The sequence below is a fragment of the Mastacembelus armatus genome, chromosome 16 (assembly GCF_900324485.2).
Source record: "Mastacembelus armatus chromosome 16, fMasArm1.2, whole genome shotgun sequence".
Classification (NCBI taxonomy): Eukaryota; Metazoa; Chordata; class Actinopteri; order Synbranchiformes; family Mastacembelidae; genus Mastacembelus; species Mastacembelus armatus.
This window is the reverse complement of record NC_046648.1, coordinates 8,477,732-8,496,003: the sequence shown is the minus strand read 5'-3', so window position 1 is coordinate 8,496,003 and position 18,272 is coordinate 8,477,732. Positions and strand designations below refer to the sequence as shown.

General features: G+C 41.2%; 1 protein-coding gene across 6 annotated transcripts in view; it reads right to left on the bottom strand.

Moving 5' to 3' along the window:
- Window positions 1-327: 327 nt before the first annotated feature.
- The window catches only part of oxr1a (oxidation resistance 1a), a 52,981-nt gene continuing 35,036 nt past the window's right edge, over window positions 328-18,272 (bottom strand). For 2 of the 6 annotated variants that reach the window (XM_026292996.2, XM_026292997.2), the window contains exons 5-15: window positions 16,258-16,410; window positions 15,746-15,930; window positions 13,950-14,617; window positions 11,546-11,711; window positions 9,097-9,262; window positions 6,331-6,411; window positions 4,833-4,958; window positions 3,620-3,772; window positions 3,370-3,465; window positions 2,500-2,573; window positions 328-2,377 (exon numbers count right to left, since the gene is read on the bottom strand). In XM_026292996.2, coding sequence (XP_026148781.1) covers window positions 2,242-2,377; window positions 2,500-2,573; window positions 3,370-3,465; window positions 3,620-3,772; window positions 4,833-4,958; window positions 6,331-6,411; window positions 9,097-9,262; window positions 11,546-11,711; window positions 13,950-14,617; window positions 15,746-15,930; window positions 16,258-16,410 — 2,004 coding nt within the window. In that variant the 3' untranslated portion in view covers window positions 328-2,241. Of the gene's footprint in view, window positions 2,378-2,499; window positions 2,574-3,369; window positions 3,466-3,619; window positions 3,773-4,832; window positions 4,959-6,330; window positions 6,412-7,462; window positions 7,699-9,096; window positions 9,263-11,545; window positions 11,712-13,949; window positions 14,618-15,745; window positions 15,931-16,257; window positions 16,411-18,272 lie in introns of those variants that run through there. The other 4 variants (XM_026292999.1, XM_026293001.1, XM_026292998.2 and 1 more) reach the window with 4 other exon arrangements.

Genomic DNA, 18,272 nt, shown 5'->3' with positions numbered 1-18,272 from the left:
TACCACGATTACTTAGGACTACTGGACCAACACTAACAAGCACAGCCACTAGATGGTGCTAACTCCTAGCTGTTTGGATTGAAGACCACTTTATCATTAGCTTAGCTCTCAATAGTTAGGATTAAGTTAACTGCTGTGCTTTGATATCAAATGTTCTTGGAACATAAATAGTTTTCCTAATAGTTTGATAGTAGTTTTTGCTGCAGCTTTCTATGCTGGAGTTGGTTGTAACATGATTTATAGAAATACTGAAGCTGAATAAAGTAATGGGAATATCATGCTTAGTGTCAGAAACTTAAAAAAAAAAGAAGCATCACAAGTCAAATCCCAGGTTACAACAATTAATTCAGCTTTATTGTTATACATCACTGTTACATTGTATTCTGGTGAAACAATTGGAAAAATTACCCATATTATTCTTTGTGAATCTCCACAAGGACACAAATACTGGTGTGGAAGACCAGAAAGGGGGGTAGAAAGCTGCTTCGGGGAGGGTTACATACTGTACACACTTCCCTACACCCATCATCATCTGCCTGTCAGACATCAGTCTGCCCGGATACCTACCTGTACCTGCTGAGACTCACCTGACAGCCACATGAGGAGAGAAACCGTGCCCTGCTCCCACGGTTAACTACAGTCAACCCCCCCTTCCCACCTTAGAATTATCCTTTGTAGACACAGAGCGTTAGGGCATACCCTTAATGATATTGGTAGCAGCAAGCTCTCTACTAACAGTTAACATTTTAATGGTATAAACAAAAAAGTACTGTACAGCTACTGCTAAGAGAATCTAAGAACCTGGCCTTGACATTTTTATACCAGATTAAAGTGCTAGAAGCAACCCACCAATCCACACTTTATTTTATATATATATATATTCATATAGCATTATGTATTTATATATATATATAGGAACAAATCTACTATTTTAACATTAATTTACAAGGTAATATACATTATAATGTAACAGCTGAAATATCAGCACAAATAGATCACTGTCACACTTAACAGCAACATATATATGATTATATAAATCCATATATAACCATATATACCAATATATAATTGTCATATATGCATGTAAAACAGTTAAACCATGTCTCAGGCTTTTCAAATGATACCCAGAAAAGCAATAATGTATCAAGACGTAAAAGCTTTACAAGTTTCTTTCAGGAAAGAGTTGAGAGGCGGCAGCAAAAGTGCCACGACCCGCGGGTATCTGAGGTCACAGGACAGTTATTTGCATATTCCACGAATCTATTGCAACACGCTACTGTCTACAAACAGTACAGCCAGCGTCCTGCGAGAGGAGCTGGTGTTAGCTGGACTCACACATACACCCACTGAACAGAACATTACAACGATGGGTGGTCTGATTATAGCTATGTGCTTTCAGGTGGTGTGCTATGACAGTGAACAACAGGAGGACTACAATACACGATACTTTATAAGTTTAGCCTCAGAAGACAAACCAAAAATGTACTGTACTGTAAAAAGACTAAACCCAGTAATCTCTGAGATAAGTGTCATCGTATCCTGCTGCTGACGTGTTTTATGTATTGTTTTTTTTTTTTTTAAACCACAAATCACAACTTTATTTGACACTCCGCCTTTACCAAAACTAATGGAATGTGTTCAGGTTGTCTTCTTTCTTTCTCTCTAACTTGGGCTCTCTCCGTCAAAGTTGACTGCACGGTAAGTAACATCCTACCGAGTAAGCAGAAATCTAGGGGGTCTGAGAGGGTGGCAGGGACTGCTTGAGGTTCTGTAAAGTTCAGATACACAATCTGGACATATAGGGAAGTTCTGTCTTCTTGCAGCAATCCCAAACCACAGTTGCCATCATCTTTACCACCCCTCAGCACAGAGGAACTCCAATGGTCCTTTCCTCTTTCCTCTGATCATCCCTTCCCTGCTTCCCTCTCCTGATCCCTCTGATACAACCTCATTTTAAGATCTTCTCACCATGATTTTCACTGCTTTACACACTCCCCTTACTCTGCAAGGACGCTGCACAAGGCTGTAAGAAAGTACACACAAAAGTAATTTTTCACAAAGAAAAAAAGCTCCATAATAACTGCAGTAGTAACGCACAACAAACATCCGATAGTTGGCCTCCAGCCTGGGGAGTCCTGGTGATGTGCAGTTAGGTTTGGGACGTTGCCGTTGTTCTAAAGGAGGAGGACTCCAATTTTTGCTCTTTGCAGGAATTGTTTTTTCCTGTGGTGTACTGCTTTATTATTCAAAAGACCAGACCTCTATGTCCTGAACATAGAAATCCTCCTTTTTAGACAGCATAGGGTTCCCAAATGTTTTACAGGAGTGACTCCTGCCATGGTAAAGGTCTCCATCCAGCCACAGGCCAAACTCACCACTACAAGAGAAGAAAAGCAAATACAAACAGAAAGCGGGCTAATCAGATTCAGTGATGGAGAGTAATCATGTTGCTATAATTCTTAGATTTCTGTTCTTCTGTATCAGTCAAAAGCAGCTCACCTTCCTCCACCAAAAGCTAAGGAGTCCATATCTCCCTTGATAAAGAACATGTTGTCCCCTGTCCATTTGTATACCTGTTGCAGATAAAATGGAGCACACCTCAGAAAATACTAAATGCCATATTCAAACTACTTGTGTTTGTAGTAAAATGAGATGATGGTGCAGTCGATGTGTTACTTTCAGCCCATTCATCCCAGTGTCCCTGAGCTGAATACACTACGTACAAATCTCAATGTTAATACACAACACGGCAGATTCAGGAATGCAGATCAGAAAACATTTAAAACACAAATTACGCTTTAGAGACAGCAAATAACAACCCAACTGCAATTATGTAACATGTAAGGATCTTCACATAGCTTTATCATAACATGCTTAACTGTTTAAATCTGCCCACAAACATTCTGCCAGTCTTTTCCCAAACACTGTGTGTTAGATGTTGCCTTAAGTCCAGTGTACCACAAAACTATATTAGTATTTCATTTCAGATCATTTGCATCCCCTTAAGAAACTATCAACATATTAGCAAACAGTTGCCTATTTACAAACTCAGTACACCCAGTAACAGTCCCATCCTCACACTTTTTGCACATCTGACATATTAAAGTCTGATAATGATTCTGCTTAAAAGAGAAATAACCAGCTCTGTCTCTGCCAAATGGTTACCTGCTAGATGCTAACTGTGCTTGCCTTTTTGGTGCTGTGCAGGTAGTATAGAGTCAGCTTGTGTGAGCTTTTCTAAAGTTCTATAAGCATAAAGTATACTTTAGATTAGCAAAAGAAAACAGCTCACTTAAATAAGTTTAAAAAGCCAGGGAACACTAACATTTCACAAGAAGTCAATATGTTTAAAATGCGAGGGGGACTTACTTCAAACTCTGGGTTGAAGGTGAAGAGAAAAGTCTCTCCAGTGCCATAAAAGCCATCACTGATTTTAAAGGGCTCCGATGCTAACGCACCAAACACCTGGAGAAACAAGATTACTGTAGGCTCCAGACACAACTTTTACATTAATAGGACAGTTAATAAAAATGATTAAATGCTAAAAACTCCTCAGAGCCTGCTTCCATCATATTACAGTAAAGAACTCCATTATGTTTCTGTTGAATCTGCACCTTACCTGGCCATCGCTGTCCTTAATGACCATGAGCACTGGGGTGTCCTGGCCCTGCATGGCTCTGTACAGCGTCTTAATGCTCATGCCATGCTTTGATGTGCCAAAGGCCAGCGTCCATGGGTACCCAATGGTCCGTGGTGGGAGATTCTTGGCAAGCTGTGTAGGGGGGTATAATAATGAAAAACGAGGGATGGAGGAAGGAAAAAAAGGACATGAAACACTGAAAGGCCACAGCTGCCAATGCTCAATTATATCTGTGGTGACCTTTTAACATCATCTGGTGTTTAAAGAAGAGTAACAAGGCTCCAAACACACAGAGCAGCCTCGAGAGAAAGAGGTCCAGCACTCCCTGAGAGAGCCTGCTGCCCTGCCGCTGACAGACTAAAGGATTAACAGTGGCACACAGGGAGATACAGCCAACATGTACGCTGGAGGAACGGTACACTGTATGCTTCATTTTAATGAAATGATAAGAGACACTGACTAAAATATGAAATTAAAGTGATTTTTTTTTTTTAGGGTTTTACAGCACCATTTTCTGCTTTATGGTAGAAAGACCTTTAAATGATCTATTTGCTCACCAATAATTCATCAGTCTCTTTGCTCTTTTCTTGTTGGTTCAGCACATCCTCCAATAGCAGAATGAAAGCTTTGTGTAATCCGCAGGCTGGAAACAAAGCCATGAGGGGATGAACCTCGACTGGGCTCACCTCTGACATGCTGAGAGCCATGCCTGAGCTCAGAGCTCCCCTCTCGGGGTGATTTAAGGAAGCCACATATAGGCCATTTGTCATTTGGAGCAGTGTGTGTGTGTATGTGTGGGTTAGCCTGTAATTCGAGGTACACACCACACCTAAATCAACAAAGTTAATAGCTCAGAAATCCTTGATTCATGTGTGCCTCATAGGTAGTCTTTTTCTGAAACTCTCTGCTGCTGTTGTCTTTAAATAAATGACAGAGGCCATATCCATTTTAAATATTTCACTATGTATATAAAAAAATCAAACGTGTATGCACATGCTCTCTGCTGTAATAATGAATTATGAATCCTAAGGAAAGTAGTCGTTGGCTGTAAGTCAGCACAGAACCTACCAACCAGTCTCCAATCCTGGTGTCCAGATTACCCTTTAAGGTGTTGTTAGCATAGTTCCAGTTTCATATTATTTGGCTGTATGTTTGTTGTTGCATCACAACAGGTTTGTACAGTAGCATCTACCTTTTCTATCTGGTCAGCCTCCAGGAGGTCACTGGGTTCTTTGAGGTTGGGTTTGAATGTTTCGGGCTCCAGATCTGTCTTGATGGACATACCATGCTTGGAATTCACCTCTTCCTTGGTGGTGATCTACAAGTACAAATAAATGTCAGATATGGATTGCACATCAACAAGGAATGGTTTGACTCAAAAGTGCATCAGAAAACACTGATACTGGATGGGTAAATTATAAGCTACTGAGTTAAATCTACAACTTTGTTTTGCATCTTATCAGGCCATAGATACAACCGGTAAAACTAGTCATGCTATCTACAGAAGCAACCAGTGACAAGCTGAAAAATGTGAAAGGAGACACTGACACTGAAATATGTAAAAATAAAGATAAACATTGGCTTCTATAGAAAGGGTTAGTCTGCACAGGTCTAGGATAAATACTGGATGACGGGGATAACTTAAGGAAACCAGAAACCAAACTTTAACCACTACCTAACATCAGCAACAAAAACTAAATTTTCAACACTTGTGAGTTCTGAATCAAGCAATTTCCCTGCCAATTTATAAATAATGTGTTTGCTAGCACCACACTGGTAATCCAACAATTTGATGATGACAGCTGAATATTTTCCTGCCTCTCAGCTGCCAGATGACTAGGATTAGTTTGGGAGGACTAGGAGAGCATGCAGAGACACTGTCTGAGAAAGGAGAATAGAAAGTTAATAGGAAATGAAGCCAATGAATAATTTGCACTCTGCTGTTTGACATTTTCTCTAACCAACGGTTTGGGTTATTTATGTTTCTCGATAACAGAGGCTGATTGAGGAGTGCTTTGCCACTGGTGGCTAGGCTGCTCTCATGTTTCAGTCCTCATTCAAATTCGGCCTACCTGCATTGTCCTCAGGAAGCATCGTTCACCCAGTCAGGGAAGTCTCACCATACTTCAATACTCTGACTCTTTTGCTCTTGCTCAGTGGTCACACAGGCCACATTCTCTGCACTCAGCTCATTTGATCATCAAACACAGTTTTCTTAATAAAAAAAGTGCCATTTCTGTGTGGTCTATAATAAAAGCTATACACAGGAATGCTCTAAAGCCAGCACCAGCAGCTATAGTATTTAACTAACTGCATCAGGATAAGGCACTAAACACATCTTGACCCTGGGTCTAAAAAGGGAAGGCTGACACATGGAGATAAGGCTGCAGTCAAGTGAAAACAAACAAGCCAACTTTACTGTAATTAATTGATAAAAAAAATACTTTCAGTGAAATGCTTTAGATAACATTCACAATTTAGACTGTATAAAATGTTTGGAATAGGTTTGTACATAAAGCCATGAAACCTATTCAGCCTTTAATTTAATTTAAAGCAATGAAAACGTGTTTTTAATGTTAGTGTGTGACGGCAACAGCTGCTGCAGCTAAAGCCTGCAGTACGGAGCCTAAGGAAACCATGCTGGTGCAGGTAGAGCAGAGAGAAAGGGCAGACAGGGCTGGTCAGGGCACCTGGAGTCGTTTGCAGAGTGAGCGGAGATCTTCACTGTTTAGAGCATCAATCCGACGGTGGTACTCTGTCAGAGACACTACCTGGTAGTACAAACATAGGAACAGGTGGAACATAAAACTTGGGCAGTTCTACTGCTGGCCAACTTGGAGGAAAGGATCAGTTTTGGAAGGAATTATTTACACTAAATTGTGTCTTTCCAGCAAACTTAACACTTACTTTGCGTCAAACAGAAGGGCATAGGGTAGAGCACTCATTTTGCATGTTTGTGTAAAATGTTTGCTACTCCTACAGAAGCTTGCTTTAGAAGCACTAACCTTGTATCTAAACCAACTTTGACCCCAACTCTCCAAGATGCTGCTGCTGTCTTAGGACAACAGAGGTTCTTAAAGCTCGCTCACAAAAACCACACATTCACACAGCCATACACAACCTCATCTCCATGTCGACCTTTCAGCTCTTATCAGACTGTCTTAGTAAACACTACCAGGCCAGTCATATGCTGCCTTTCGTGACTTTCTTTGGAGCTGAGACAATCTTCACTCGCCTCGTTGCTGCTGGTGTGAGGCTAAATAACTTTTTCTGTTGACAAGCTGCCTCTTCACTGCTCTCAATAATAAAACAGAAACTACAGCCCTCATGCAAAATGCATCTGTGTCGCACTTCACCTTCAGCTGAAGCACATTTGTCCCCTGCAAACAGCTAAGCTAGCCGCATGCTAACCTGCTGCCTGAAGCCCATCAAACCTTTTACCAGACCGGACCGTGTGGCGAAAAAAAAAGCTCAGTCAGTCAGATACGGTGTCTAATTCACATCCATGTAACCGGCTAACGTTAACGCGACATGTTGGAAGCGCCCGGTCCATAAAGCGCTGGTGTGGCTGTGGACTGGAAACTTTCTGATAGCCCGCAGAGGAGAGCACCAGGCTGACCATCAAACCCAGGTCCAACAGGAGCCGCTTTGTTCACCACCAGGGACCGGAAAGTCCGGAGCCGCTAAAGCCGAAGGCTAGCAGGCTAGTTAGCTGTTCTAGCGAGCTAGCAGGGCTCGCTAACAACAACAACAACAACAACACAAACAACAACAAGAAGAGAATATATAGAAGTACAGCGTGAACTAGACGTAACAACGTACACATGTGTACTTAGCGGTCAGCCGCTTCTCTTGGTTATTCACCCTCCTAGAAAACATGTCTTGCTTTCTGGACGAGGTTGAAACTGGAAAGGCACATCACAGACTCTCTGGTTTCTGTCCTGTCGCCCGAAAGAAGCAGCCCGAGTTGGCTTACAGCCTGGCAGCCTACTTGGCTAAAATACAAACACTTCTTTTCCAAAGGGGTCTACAAATCGAATGATTTGTGATTTGTGTGACACCGATAAAATCCAATAACAACCCAAGACAGGAGGGAAAGGACGACCCCCCCTCCGGCTCCCTATTGGTTAGAAAAGATGGTGCCGCCCCACCATGACCCACATGATTTAAAGATGCAGTAACTTCACTCACACATGGGACAGTTCTCTTTTGGATTGGTACAGATTGTTTACCTTAAAGCTGGATAGATAAATAAATAACTAGGAAACTTGATTTGCGTTTCAGTTCTACTTGGTCAACATTTTGTGAAGCAAAACGTGTTTTGTTAGAACTCTATCCTTAAAGCTCCACTAAACTGCTGGTTAAAATGGTGTGTATGGTTCACAGGAAACAGAAAAGCTGGAAGTTACCAATTCACCTTGTCTTCTCCCAATTCACCCTCATCAGTATCTTCCAGCTTCTGATCCAGGTAATAATTGCTCTACAGCAACAGGTTTCTATTTACTTATTCAAATGTAATGGATCATGTAGCCTTTGTCTGCCAGAAGTCCTGGGACATACAAATCAGCCCACTTTGTTTCCTACATCATTCATTTACATTAAAATTTAAACCAAGGCCACTGTTACCACCGTATCAATGTCTTAATACAATGAATACATCATTTCCCTTCTCCACAGGCTCAGAAACAATCTTGTTTGACCAAAACCCATCCATGCTGTGCTTTTTGCAGTAATGTGCACAAGGACAACCCTCATCTCTGCTTCCTAGTCTTACTTTCATATTCTGCAACGCTACAAAAGCATGTTGAGAGGTCAGTTTGAAAAAAAAAAAAAAAAAGACCCACATCAGTGACATGATAAATAAAAATTCAGCTGCTCATTTATGTTCTCTGCATATGTGATAAACTCAACTCAACACAAGAAATAATGTAAGACTTTGCCATTCAGCAAATAAATTGCTAAATGCTGGCCATCACCAGTGACAAATCACACAACATATGAGGAAACTACAATAAATGACTAAGAGGAGTTAACAATTACACAAACATGCAAAACACTTTGGTTGGAAGTTCAGTGAAGCGCATTTCCAAGCAAAGCGAGTGTTAACACAACTAACATGGTCTAATGCGAAAGAAAGTTCACAGAAACAAATTAACAAATATGCTGTGGTACACAGAAAGTACAGCAGCCCAATACAAAATTAAGACTTGTGCTTATACAGTTCAGATCAGCACAATACATTTACACTATGCACTGCATAATGAAAGCAACAATTATTTAACATGTAACATATAACAACAAACTTAACAGTAGACCACACAAGACTCTGGATTCACAGGTTATGGATTAATCTATAGTGGAGAACTATAGTTAATCCATATCAGTGAAGGTTGAGACAACACAATAGGTTCACTTTAAGCACAGTGACTGAGCAGTTTTAGCTCTGCTGTCCTTACCTCCCATTCCTTGACATTGAGGTCAGTGATGGGCTCATCCTCAGCAGTTTCTGACACCTCGTTCTTCTTAACAACCATAAACCCAGGCTCTTGTCCCATTCCCCTGACCCCCTCACCGTACATGTCCGGGCTCCACTGCATGAAGAACACATATAGGTGGTCTGACCTGAGGGCATAGATGGACAAAAACCATAAGAAAAGAGGCTTAGTTCCTGAATGCAGCAGAAATTTTGTAAAAAATCTGAAATATGTCATACAACTATCAAGGCCCAGTGGATCATCCAGCTGATATAACCCAAAGGTTGTGAGTTACTTTATACTTTATATGAAATCATTTTTCATTAAATCAATTTCTAAAGCTGTTACAGCTGCTATGTCTTTGCCACACTGTTGTTGTCTGATATCCAGTGTTTTGCAACATAAGCCATCATTTTGTGTAGGCTTATGAAGTAGAAATGTAAGTACTTCACTCTGGAACATATATAGCAAAGAGTTAAACCCACATTAATAGAATTTGCTGTGGTACAACAGGCTGTAAACACAACAGGGACATATTATCTTAAGCTGTTATGCCAATATTCACATAAAGCAGACACAGAGTAAAAGCATGTATTTGGAGTTATGTTTCTGGACACCCAAGAAATTTAAGCCCAATACTCACTTTCCAACACCCAATACATGTATTTCTTTAGTTGCTAAATGCTACAGTAGGTTCAGCATTTAAATGCTTTGGCCTAATGGTGAGTTTCCTTAAACCAGGGAAGCCTAGTGATAATGATAAGACAAATGTCTGTAGCTGTCCCCCATTTCATTGAGCAGAAGAGGAAGTTATTTCAAATAGACTAATTCATTAACAAGTTATAAACAAACGGAGAACACTGCCTGTCCCACACACTGGGCTGCTCGACATGAACGAGCTTTGGCAGATTCAGTAAGTGGAGTTGTACTCAGTGTCACCAGCCTCCCTTTCTTCCCACACTATTGCCAAAGAACTTCAAGACACATCATACAGGTTGCTTCCTATCTAGATCAATCTACAGAGAGTCTAGCATGAACAAAAGGACTGTAAGCCACTGTGTTGTCATTCCAGTCACTATGATCCTCCCACACACCTTAGCCTCCCTGCAGTACCAAGAGAGAAAAATTAAAAATAATGGATAGCAACATGTGCAAGCTCTGTCTATTATTACTATATCTAAATCTGCCCTGTCCCTGGGCTATCATTCCCAAGAGTAGCGCACATCACCATAAACTTGTTCTTCACATGGGAAACGCTGTAGCTAAGCAACCTGTGGATGGAAACAACAAGACTATAACAAGCAAGGCTTCTGAACACCATAGTGAATAGTGTAGCGAGGGGGATTCCAGTGTCATTACTGCACTCAACACATCACATAACCAAGAAGCATTTATGGGACTATGACTAAAAATCAAAATGACATGTTTGTCATATTCAAATATGATTTACATCCTGAGAAAAAAAGGAAGGGAATGGAAGCAAATTTGATTTGGGGAAGGTAGTGAATTTGATCTATTTGGACTTTCCTGTGAAAGTCCAAATAGATCAAATTCACTTTGTATTTCACTTTCTGCTCTTCTGAGAAAGATGGTGAATGTAATCATACTTAGTTGGAGTTAAAGAGAGCAATGACTCAGCTATGCTCATCACTTCCAAATTTGGCCGAAATCTTAGATAAATGAATCATCACTTTAAGCAATTTCTGCAATTGGGATGAGTTCTCTAGACAAACACATTACACAACTTATGTGGATGCAAATATTTTCTTGTGATGTATCTCATTCCAGTGTGAAGAGCTCAGATCTTGTCATGACGACTGCTGACATGGCAACTCTATATTCAGACTGAGCAATGCAACTTGGAAAAATGAATGAACAAGCCAAGGTTATTTTCAGTTCATGTGAAATGCCACAAATTTCAGTGCAGGTCAGAAAAAGTTCATGAGCATCTCAGTTGGTGAAATCCATTCTGAGGATACACCATTTAGAAAATCATGAGCTTTAGAGATACTTCACAGAGAATTTTGCTGCAGCAGTCCCCTCTTGCAAAAGCTGAATATGTGCCCCAGTGTAGGAATGAAATGTGTGTGTTTCCCTGCAGAGCGAATGAATAATAAATAATTTTGCTGTCTGGCAGTACAGAGAGATGGGCAAAAGCTGCAGTGGGAGTGACACCTGACAAAGAATGCATGTTTGATCAGTTTCAAATATTAATAGGATGGAGGTGAGGTGCCTTGCTAGCTTGGCTGGATTGTTAGAATCACATAGGTTCACTTTATCTTAAATTTCTTCCATTTTAAATGCTTCTTCACAGCATCAGGTGTAGCACAGGCTTTATGACTTTATAACCATGGACTAGCACAAGAATGATTTCTTTTCATTCAAATGCATAGAGCCCAGAGTTTGTGGGAGGTGGGGCAGAGATACTGACCTCTCCTGTGGCACAGCAAACCAGTATTCATGCTTCTTTCCCTGTTGGGCATACTGCTGCATGGAGGCACTGGCATTGGAAACAAATGTCTTCTTCATGGGCTTCCCCACACGCAGACACAGAAACTTGTGAGAGCGGTGCTTTCGTCTCTCAGCAGAGGGCATACCTAGTAAAGGAAATAATCACATGATCACAGGAGTGTAAATATGAGAAATGATGTGGATTCAAGGCTATGACTGCAAGACAAATGTTTTAGAAACAGTTTTGCATTTTTGGAAATAAACTTATGTTCTTCTTGCCAAGAGCTAGATGATATCATTCTCATACTTGTAAAAAATAAATATGAAGCTACAGCAGCCCATAAGACTGGAAACAGGGGAAACAGCCAGCCTAGCTATGGTTTGTACATAGTTTTTGTATGGATCAAATAAGATGTAACATGAACTTTTGACAGAGCCAGGGCTGCTATTCCACTCTTCTCCAGTCTAGATGCTGAGCTGAATTTACCAGCTGCTGGCTATAGCTATTCATTCAGCCTTCAGCAAAAAAGCATATTTCCTCAAATTGCCAAACCATTCCTACAAAAACACCAGCATTTTGTTCTGTAGCAAATGTCTACATCTATCTGCTATAAAAGAAACAAAAGACATCTTCTTGATTAACTGTGTATTGTCATCATAATATTTGCTTTAGGCCTACTTATGTGACCTAGTTTTCTAGTATCTTCTATTTATTGGCTACTTCAGCTGGCATTAGTCATTTTGCTGCAGAAGCACCACAGATGACAGAAATAAATGGGGTAGCACACCATAATTGATAGTAGCACTTAGTCATCTGCCAATGGTACATTATCAGTGGCCTATTATAAGGTCAGTCCCAGGAAGCTGAATGGGTTCACTGTGCCAGTGAACTGGCACTTCCTGTCAGCTCCTGGCTGGGCAGCACTACACAACTGCTGATAAATAAGACTAAATACTTCAAATCTGGTTAGAAAATACAGCTCAAGTGAGATAAATTTCATTTTCAATATGCATTAATTTGGAATTAATATAGCTTGTTTTTGAAGTTTCTGCTGTGGACTGGTCTAATGTGCACAGAATAAAGGGCATCCCTGCTGAGAAGTCTGGGAATCAGAAGTGCTTTTGCAGTGTGTGTGACAGTAATTGCCACAGAGAGAAAACAGAATATATTACAAAAACAGTCTTGATCCATGTTTTTTTTTTTTAGAGTTACTAAAGTACAGCATATGAAGCAGCATATGCCTTCGGTTTCTTTCAGTTCATTGAGTATCAATTAATCACAGTAACATCCTGCTACAAATGTTATCAGTGTGGTCATATAGTTAAAAACTGTTGCTGTGTTTAAGGTAGTTCTCACATACATGATCTGAAAGTCATTTGCTTAACAGTAATTAGTAAAAGTAAAATTCAACTCAAATCAAACCTTAAAGATGAATACAAATTTAACAAGCACATCTTTTGTTAAACAGGCTGCTGATGAGCAGATACCAGGCAAGAATGTAAAAATGGTTGCTTGGGGGGGTAAACAAGTAATTATAAAACTGTACTGTCCATAGCACTTAACAATTTTATGGTGGATGAGATAAATTGAGCCATGAGAATATACAGCATTAACATAGTACAGCTGTTTATGTGCGAATCAATTAAAAACTGTTATTAGATACATTTAGTGCACAAAAATATGTCCCACAGTTGGATAAAGTGGGAGATAAAGGCTGGGAACTGATGTTTACTTTTTTGTTTTGAATATGTGTTTCCAGAAGATATCGTTGATGTCTGATAACAAATGTGTAAAGGAGCAAATGTTTGACATGACCGGAAATGCAACTTTAAACTGACTTACTACTTTGTGAAATTCAGTAATTGTCTAAACCCACATGAAACCAGTAAAAGATGTGACATATAAAAAACTCTCCCTTGAATTTTGTTTCAGAAGGTGGTTTTATGTGTGCGTTTAATCGTCACTGAGTATCCCCTTTGTGTGCTGCTGTATGTGTGTTTGTGGCATTGTGATGTTTGATGGGCTTTGGCTTATCACTCAGAAGAGTCGCCCAGACCACCAGAGCCAGAGATCAAAGAGTTGCGTAAACCCCATAACAGCCCAGCCAGCTCTGCCAAGCTGATAACACCAGACAGAGGGCTACTATTTCCTTTCGTCTTTATATTCCAATTACTAGCACCAAGGCAGAGAGGAAGCAGAAAGGTTATCAGGAACCAACACGAAAGAAGTGATTTTGAAGCAGCCAGAGAGGGGACAAAATCAAACTATTTTACAGAAGAATATGGATGTAGAGCTGCATCTGAAAGATCACATGAGGCCAGAGAGTCAATGCCTAAAATGTGCATGGTATAACTTCTAACTGTAATTAAGAGAGTGTGTTTACCCTCCACAGAGTTCTGTGTGTCATCCTTTTGTGTTTTCTCTACATTCTCCTTCTCCTCCTTCTCTTGTTGCATAGTGTCCGTTTTGGAGATATCCATCCCCCCGTTGGCTTCCCCCTGCTGGCTGGCTGAGACAGAAGTGGTGTCTGTGGCACCAGGGGTGGCTGAGCTTTGGGACACAGTGCGAGAGGTGCTGCTGCTGGGACCCTGGGCCTGGCTAGTGCTGCTGCTGGTGGTAATGGGTGTGCTTGGTGGCTTCTCTACACTGTGCCGCTTTGACTCCAGGGGGGACTTACTATCGTGTTCTGTGGCAGTGTCTGTTGGACTGTTCTCTGCTTTCACTGTGGTGGGCTCCTCTGGCTGGCTGACTGAGCCGTGGGTACTGTGTGGAGCCTGGGAGCTGGTGCCAGCTGCCTCCACCTGGGTAACGGTTTGCACGGACTCTGTGGAAGCGCCAGAGGACTTGTCTAGTTGGAGGTCCTCATTAGACGCTTGCTCCTCCTCCCGAATGGGGGACAGCTCAGATTCAGTGAAAACATCTTCAGAGATGGACCCTTCAGTGCTGCGTGGGGCCGTGCTGCCACTGTCATTGGCCCCCGGTTCCCTCAAGCGTTGCTCTGCGTCCTTCTGCTGGGAAGGATGTCTCTCAGCAGAAAGAGGCTCCAGGTTACTGGAAAGATGGAAAAGCTTGGGTAAGTAAAAAAGGAACATTTTACAATTTGACATTTCCCTACATGCTGTACATGTAGATGTACTGACTATGCATTTCATATAAAGCTTCTTTTTTTTATGCACTTCACTGATTTTTCATATGGATATCAGTTTAATTTCATAGGTTGCACTATTTTGTAAAAAACAACTGTACTATGTCTGGGCTCTGATGAAGCTGTCTAAAACAAAATATCAACTCTAACTTTACATAAGAACAAATTAGCTGCATGCCAATAAAAGAGTTAGTTGTCATTTCTGAAACAGCCTGCAAACAGACTAAACATTTACATAAATCCATAGCACTATATGAAATCAAAACCTGCAGCCACTTGTTGATCAAGGCAATTGTGTGCTCAGCCAGAGGGAGGGAGGTCAGCATGGAGTGACAGAGGGAGGCAGAGACGAGACACAGACAATGGACCACAGCTGAAAAAACAGCTGGGACTGTTACAAAAAAACTGTTTGCCAGCACAATAATGGCTCCATTGGCAACACACAACCAGCTAAATACAGCTCTGCTCAGAGCCCGCTAACACCAGAATAAAGTGAAAAAGTAATTCCACAGGGTTCCTAATGATACACCATATTTGTCCTTGGATAAATGTGGCTTAAACAACAACATTAAAACAGTCAAAGTGTAAAAGAAAAACAGTCAGACAGATCTGTGGGAGGAAACAAGTGAATCCTCTGAAGTAGATGCTTCCGAGCGCATAAAGAGGTGAGCAATCAGAATGTAGGAGGGTGAAGGCATACTTCATTAACCCTGATGTAACTGCTGTATCCTTTTTAATTTGGTATGTGGAGGGAAAAGAATGAAACTGTCAGTTGGTTGCTGATGCAATCTAACCACGGGAGCAGCAGAGAGTGACATTGATTACAATGAAGATGCTGCGTTTTTGTGAGGGCAAGGGTGGGAAAATACATGGCATTGAAATGTGAAGGAAGATATTAAGTCTAGAAGCAACTGCAAGATTTATTATGTAGGTTAGAGGTTTGTGTTGACTTTTATAGCTTCAGCTGCTTTAAATAATTATATGTGCAGTCTTCTTCTACTGGTTCAGATCAGTATATCTATACTTTTTCTTACTCAGGTACAGCCTCTCTGATCTTGGGGTCAGTGATCTCCTTGTAGATGGCAGCAGACTGCACTTCCTCCAGAGGACACATGATGCCGTACTCTTCGCACCCATGTTCCTGGACCAGGGGGTCCATCCGGTGAGGGTCAAACATGATGTTGTTGGGTGTCACCAGCAACACCCCGCTCACTGCACCCTGAAAACAACACAGTAGAAGACAGGGATGAGTGAACAATGAGCACCATCTGTACTTTTTTTAAGAAGATGAAGCTCAGCATGTTTATCTACCACAAAACTAATCAAAAGCACCTCTATCACATAAACAACTAGGGGCCAAAAACATTGTTCACCACAAATGTCCTAGTGGAAGTTACTGACTCAGGCTCAGACCTGACACACCAAGTCTGACCAGTAAGTGTGTGTTTTCAGGGGTCAAATGTACCTAAAGTAAGCATTAAGTCTGTGTTTTATATGATTTTTTTTTTACCTGTCAGGCTACACATGAATGGGCACTGTATCTTACCTTTACATCAGTGATGTACTTGCAGTTGATCTTTAGAAACTTCTCTGTGAGAGCCTCTTCCTCCTCGGAGGTGGATGATACCACTCTGGACTGGCGCAGGGCAGAGAAGGCAGGGGGATGAACACTTTCTGGTCTGGGGGGGCCATCAGAGTCCTGGAGGGAGAATGGGTGGGAGCGTTGATGTTGGTGTAGTTAGTGGACTGTATGAAACACACAACTTGTGTTAGCAATTACCAAAGGCCACATTTTACAGTTAAGTAAAAAGAAGTGTTGAATATTAAATTGACAAAAGCAGAAACGCATGACATTATATTCTGGTGCCTACAAATAAATATCTTTATGGATGTACCCTATCTAAATCTGTAAGTAGCATTCAACCAAACAGACAATTAATAAGCACAGTCAAACAGGCAAGGCTTGGTTCACTTGGTAATACACAGTGTAACTAATTTATGTCTCATTTGAGTCTCTAAATGTATTATCTATATAAAAACAGATATTTTTGCATGACATGACAATCATATTAAAAGAAAGAACCTAATGGTGAGCCAAATAAAAATGCCTCCTTTGTGTCTGAGCTTCACAGTGCTAATTAGGTGAAAAATGTTCATGAGACTGAAGCTTTAATAATGTTTATTGCCTTGTTAAAGTGTTTGAAACTAGCATGCCCTTGTGGGTTTACAAATATCTGAATGGGAGGTTAGGCTAAGACAGAGTTTTACAGGGGGGAGGCACATTGGTAAAATTAGTGAAAATGTGTTAAGACTCAAACTTAAAGTCCTTGTTCTTGGTAATAATAAAATGTACATTAGTAATACTTACATTGTCTATTCAGTAGGAAACAGTAAGTGCTAAATAAACAACTTTAATTTGAAATATGATAAAAAAAATGTCTGTTTTTTGTAACTTCCAACAGCTTACGGCCATGACCTGTACATGGAATAGACGTTTGACCTGGGCTGGGAACATGGTGTTTCTATCAATGAACTGTTGCCATTCAATGTCTTTAAGGGGCAGGGGATGGGCTCAAGTCTGTCTGAATAACAGTCCGCATGGACAAATGTTTGACAGGGACACATTTTGTAGGGCAAAGCTTACTGAACAATGCTCCATAGGATGGACTATCTGTGACACTGAATGACTGATGCGAAAGATGAATTGGATGGGAAGATGAGAAGAAGTGAGGGACAGGAAAAACAGGGATGAGAAAGACAAAAATTTATGGGAAATAAAAAGCCAATGAGATAAGAGAGCTAAAGGCAATGGAAGAGAGTGACTGGTGTGTGGACAGAATAAACGGGAAAAAGAGGACAGAGAGGAGAGTGTGGGAGGTGCTGTCGAGGGGGGATTTCCACTGGGATTGGAGGGCGACAGCAAGCGATGGAGAAGTGGATTGAAGAGCAGTGAAGAGCTACAGTAACAGTGAAGAGCTTAGAGAAGAGAGCCAGAGCCCACAACTGTCTGCTGTCCTCCTGACTCCCACCCCCACGCCTCCCTCTCGCAGTCTCCCAGTGCAGTCGACAAACTGCCTGCGGCTACTGACCCACACCGACACAAGCAGCCCAGACACCGGCAGCCAGGGAAGGCTGAGGGGGCCGGTCAATCTGTTACAGCCAAAACAAACCTCACTGGAAAAGCAGAGAAGGAAGTAGACAAAAAAAAAGTAAAAAACAGATAAGGGGGAGAGGGATTTAGCTGAAAATGACGTTTCAACAACACCTCTTTTGTTTTCCAATCCGTGAGGGCATCGACTGTGAACGAAGCTGAGTTGATGCGATCTGAGGCTCAGCTATTGAAGGTGAGGACGGTGTGTAAAAAACTAAACCACCAAGTCTTGCACTCAAACTAAATGTACCTCACCTACACTAATGCACCTCTCAATGACTTTCAAAGTTTTCCTTCCTGTTCCAAGGTGAATTCCATCCAAAACATAAAAGATAACACTAATGAAGACACACCTGGGCACAGGAACACACATTCAGCCCACATGTGCAACACACACCTGGGCTGAAAAT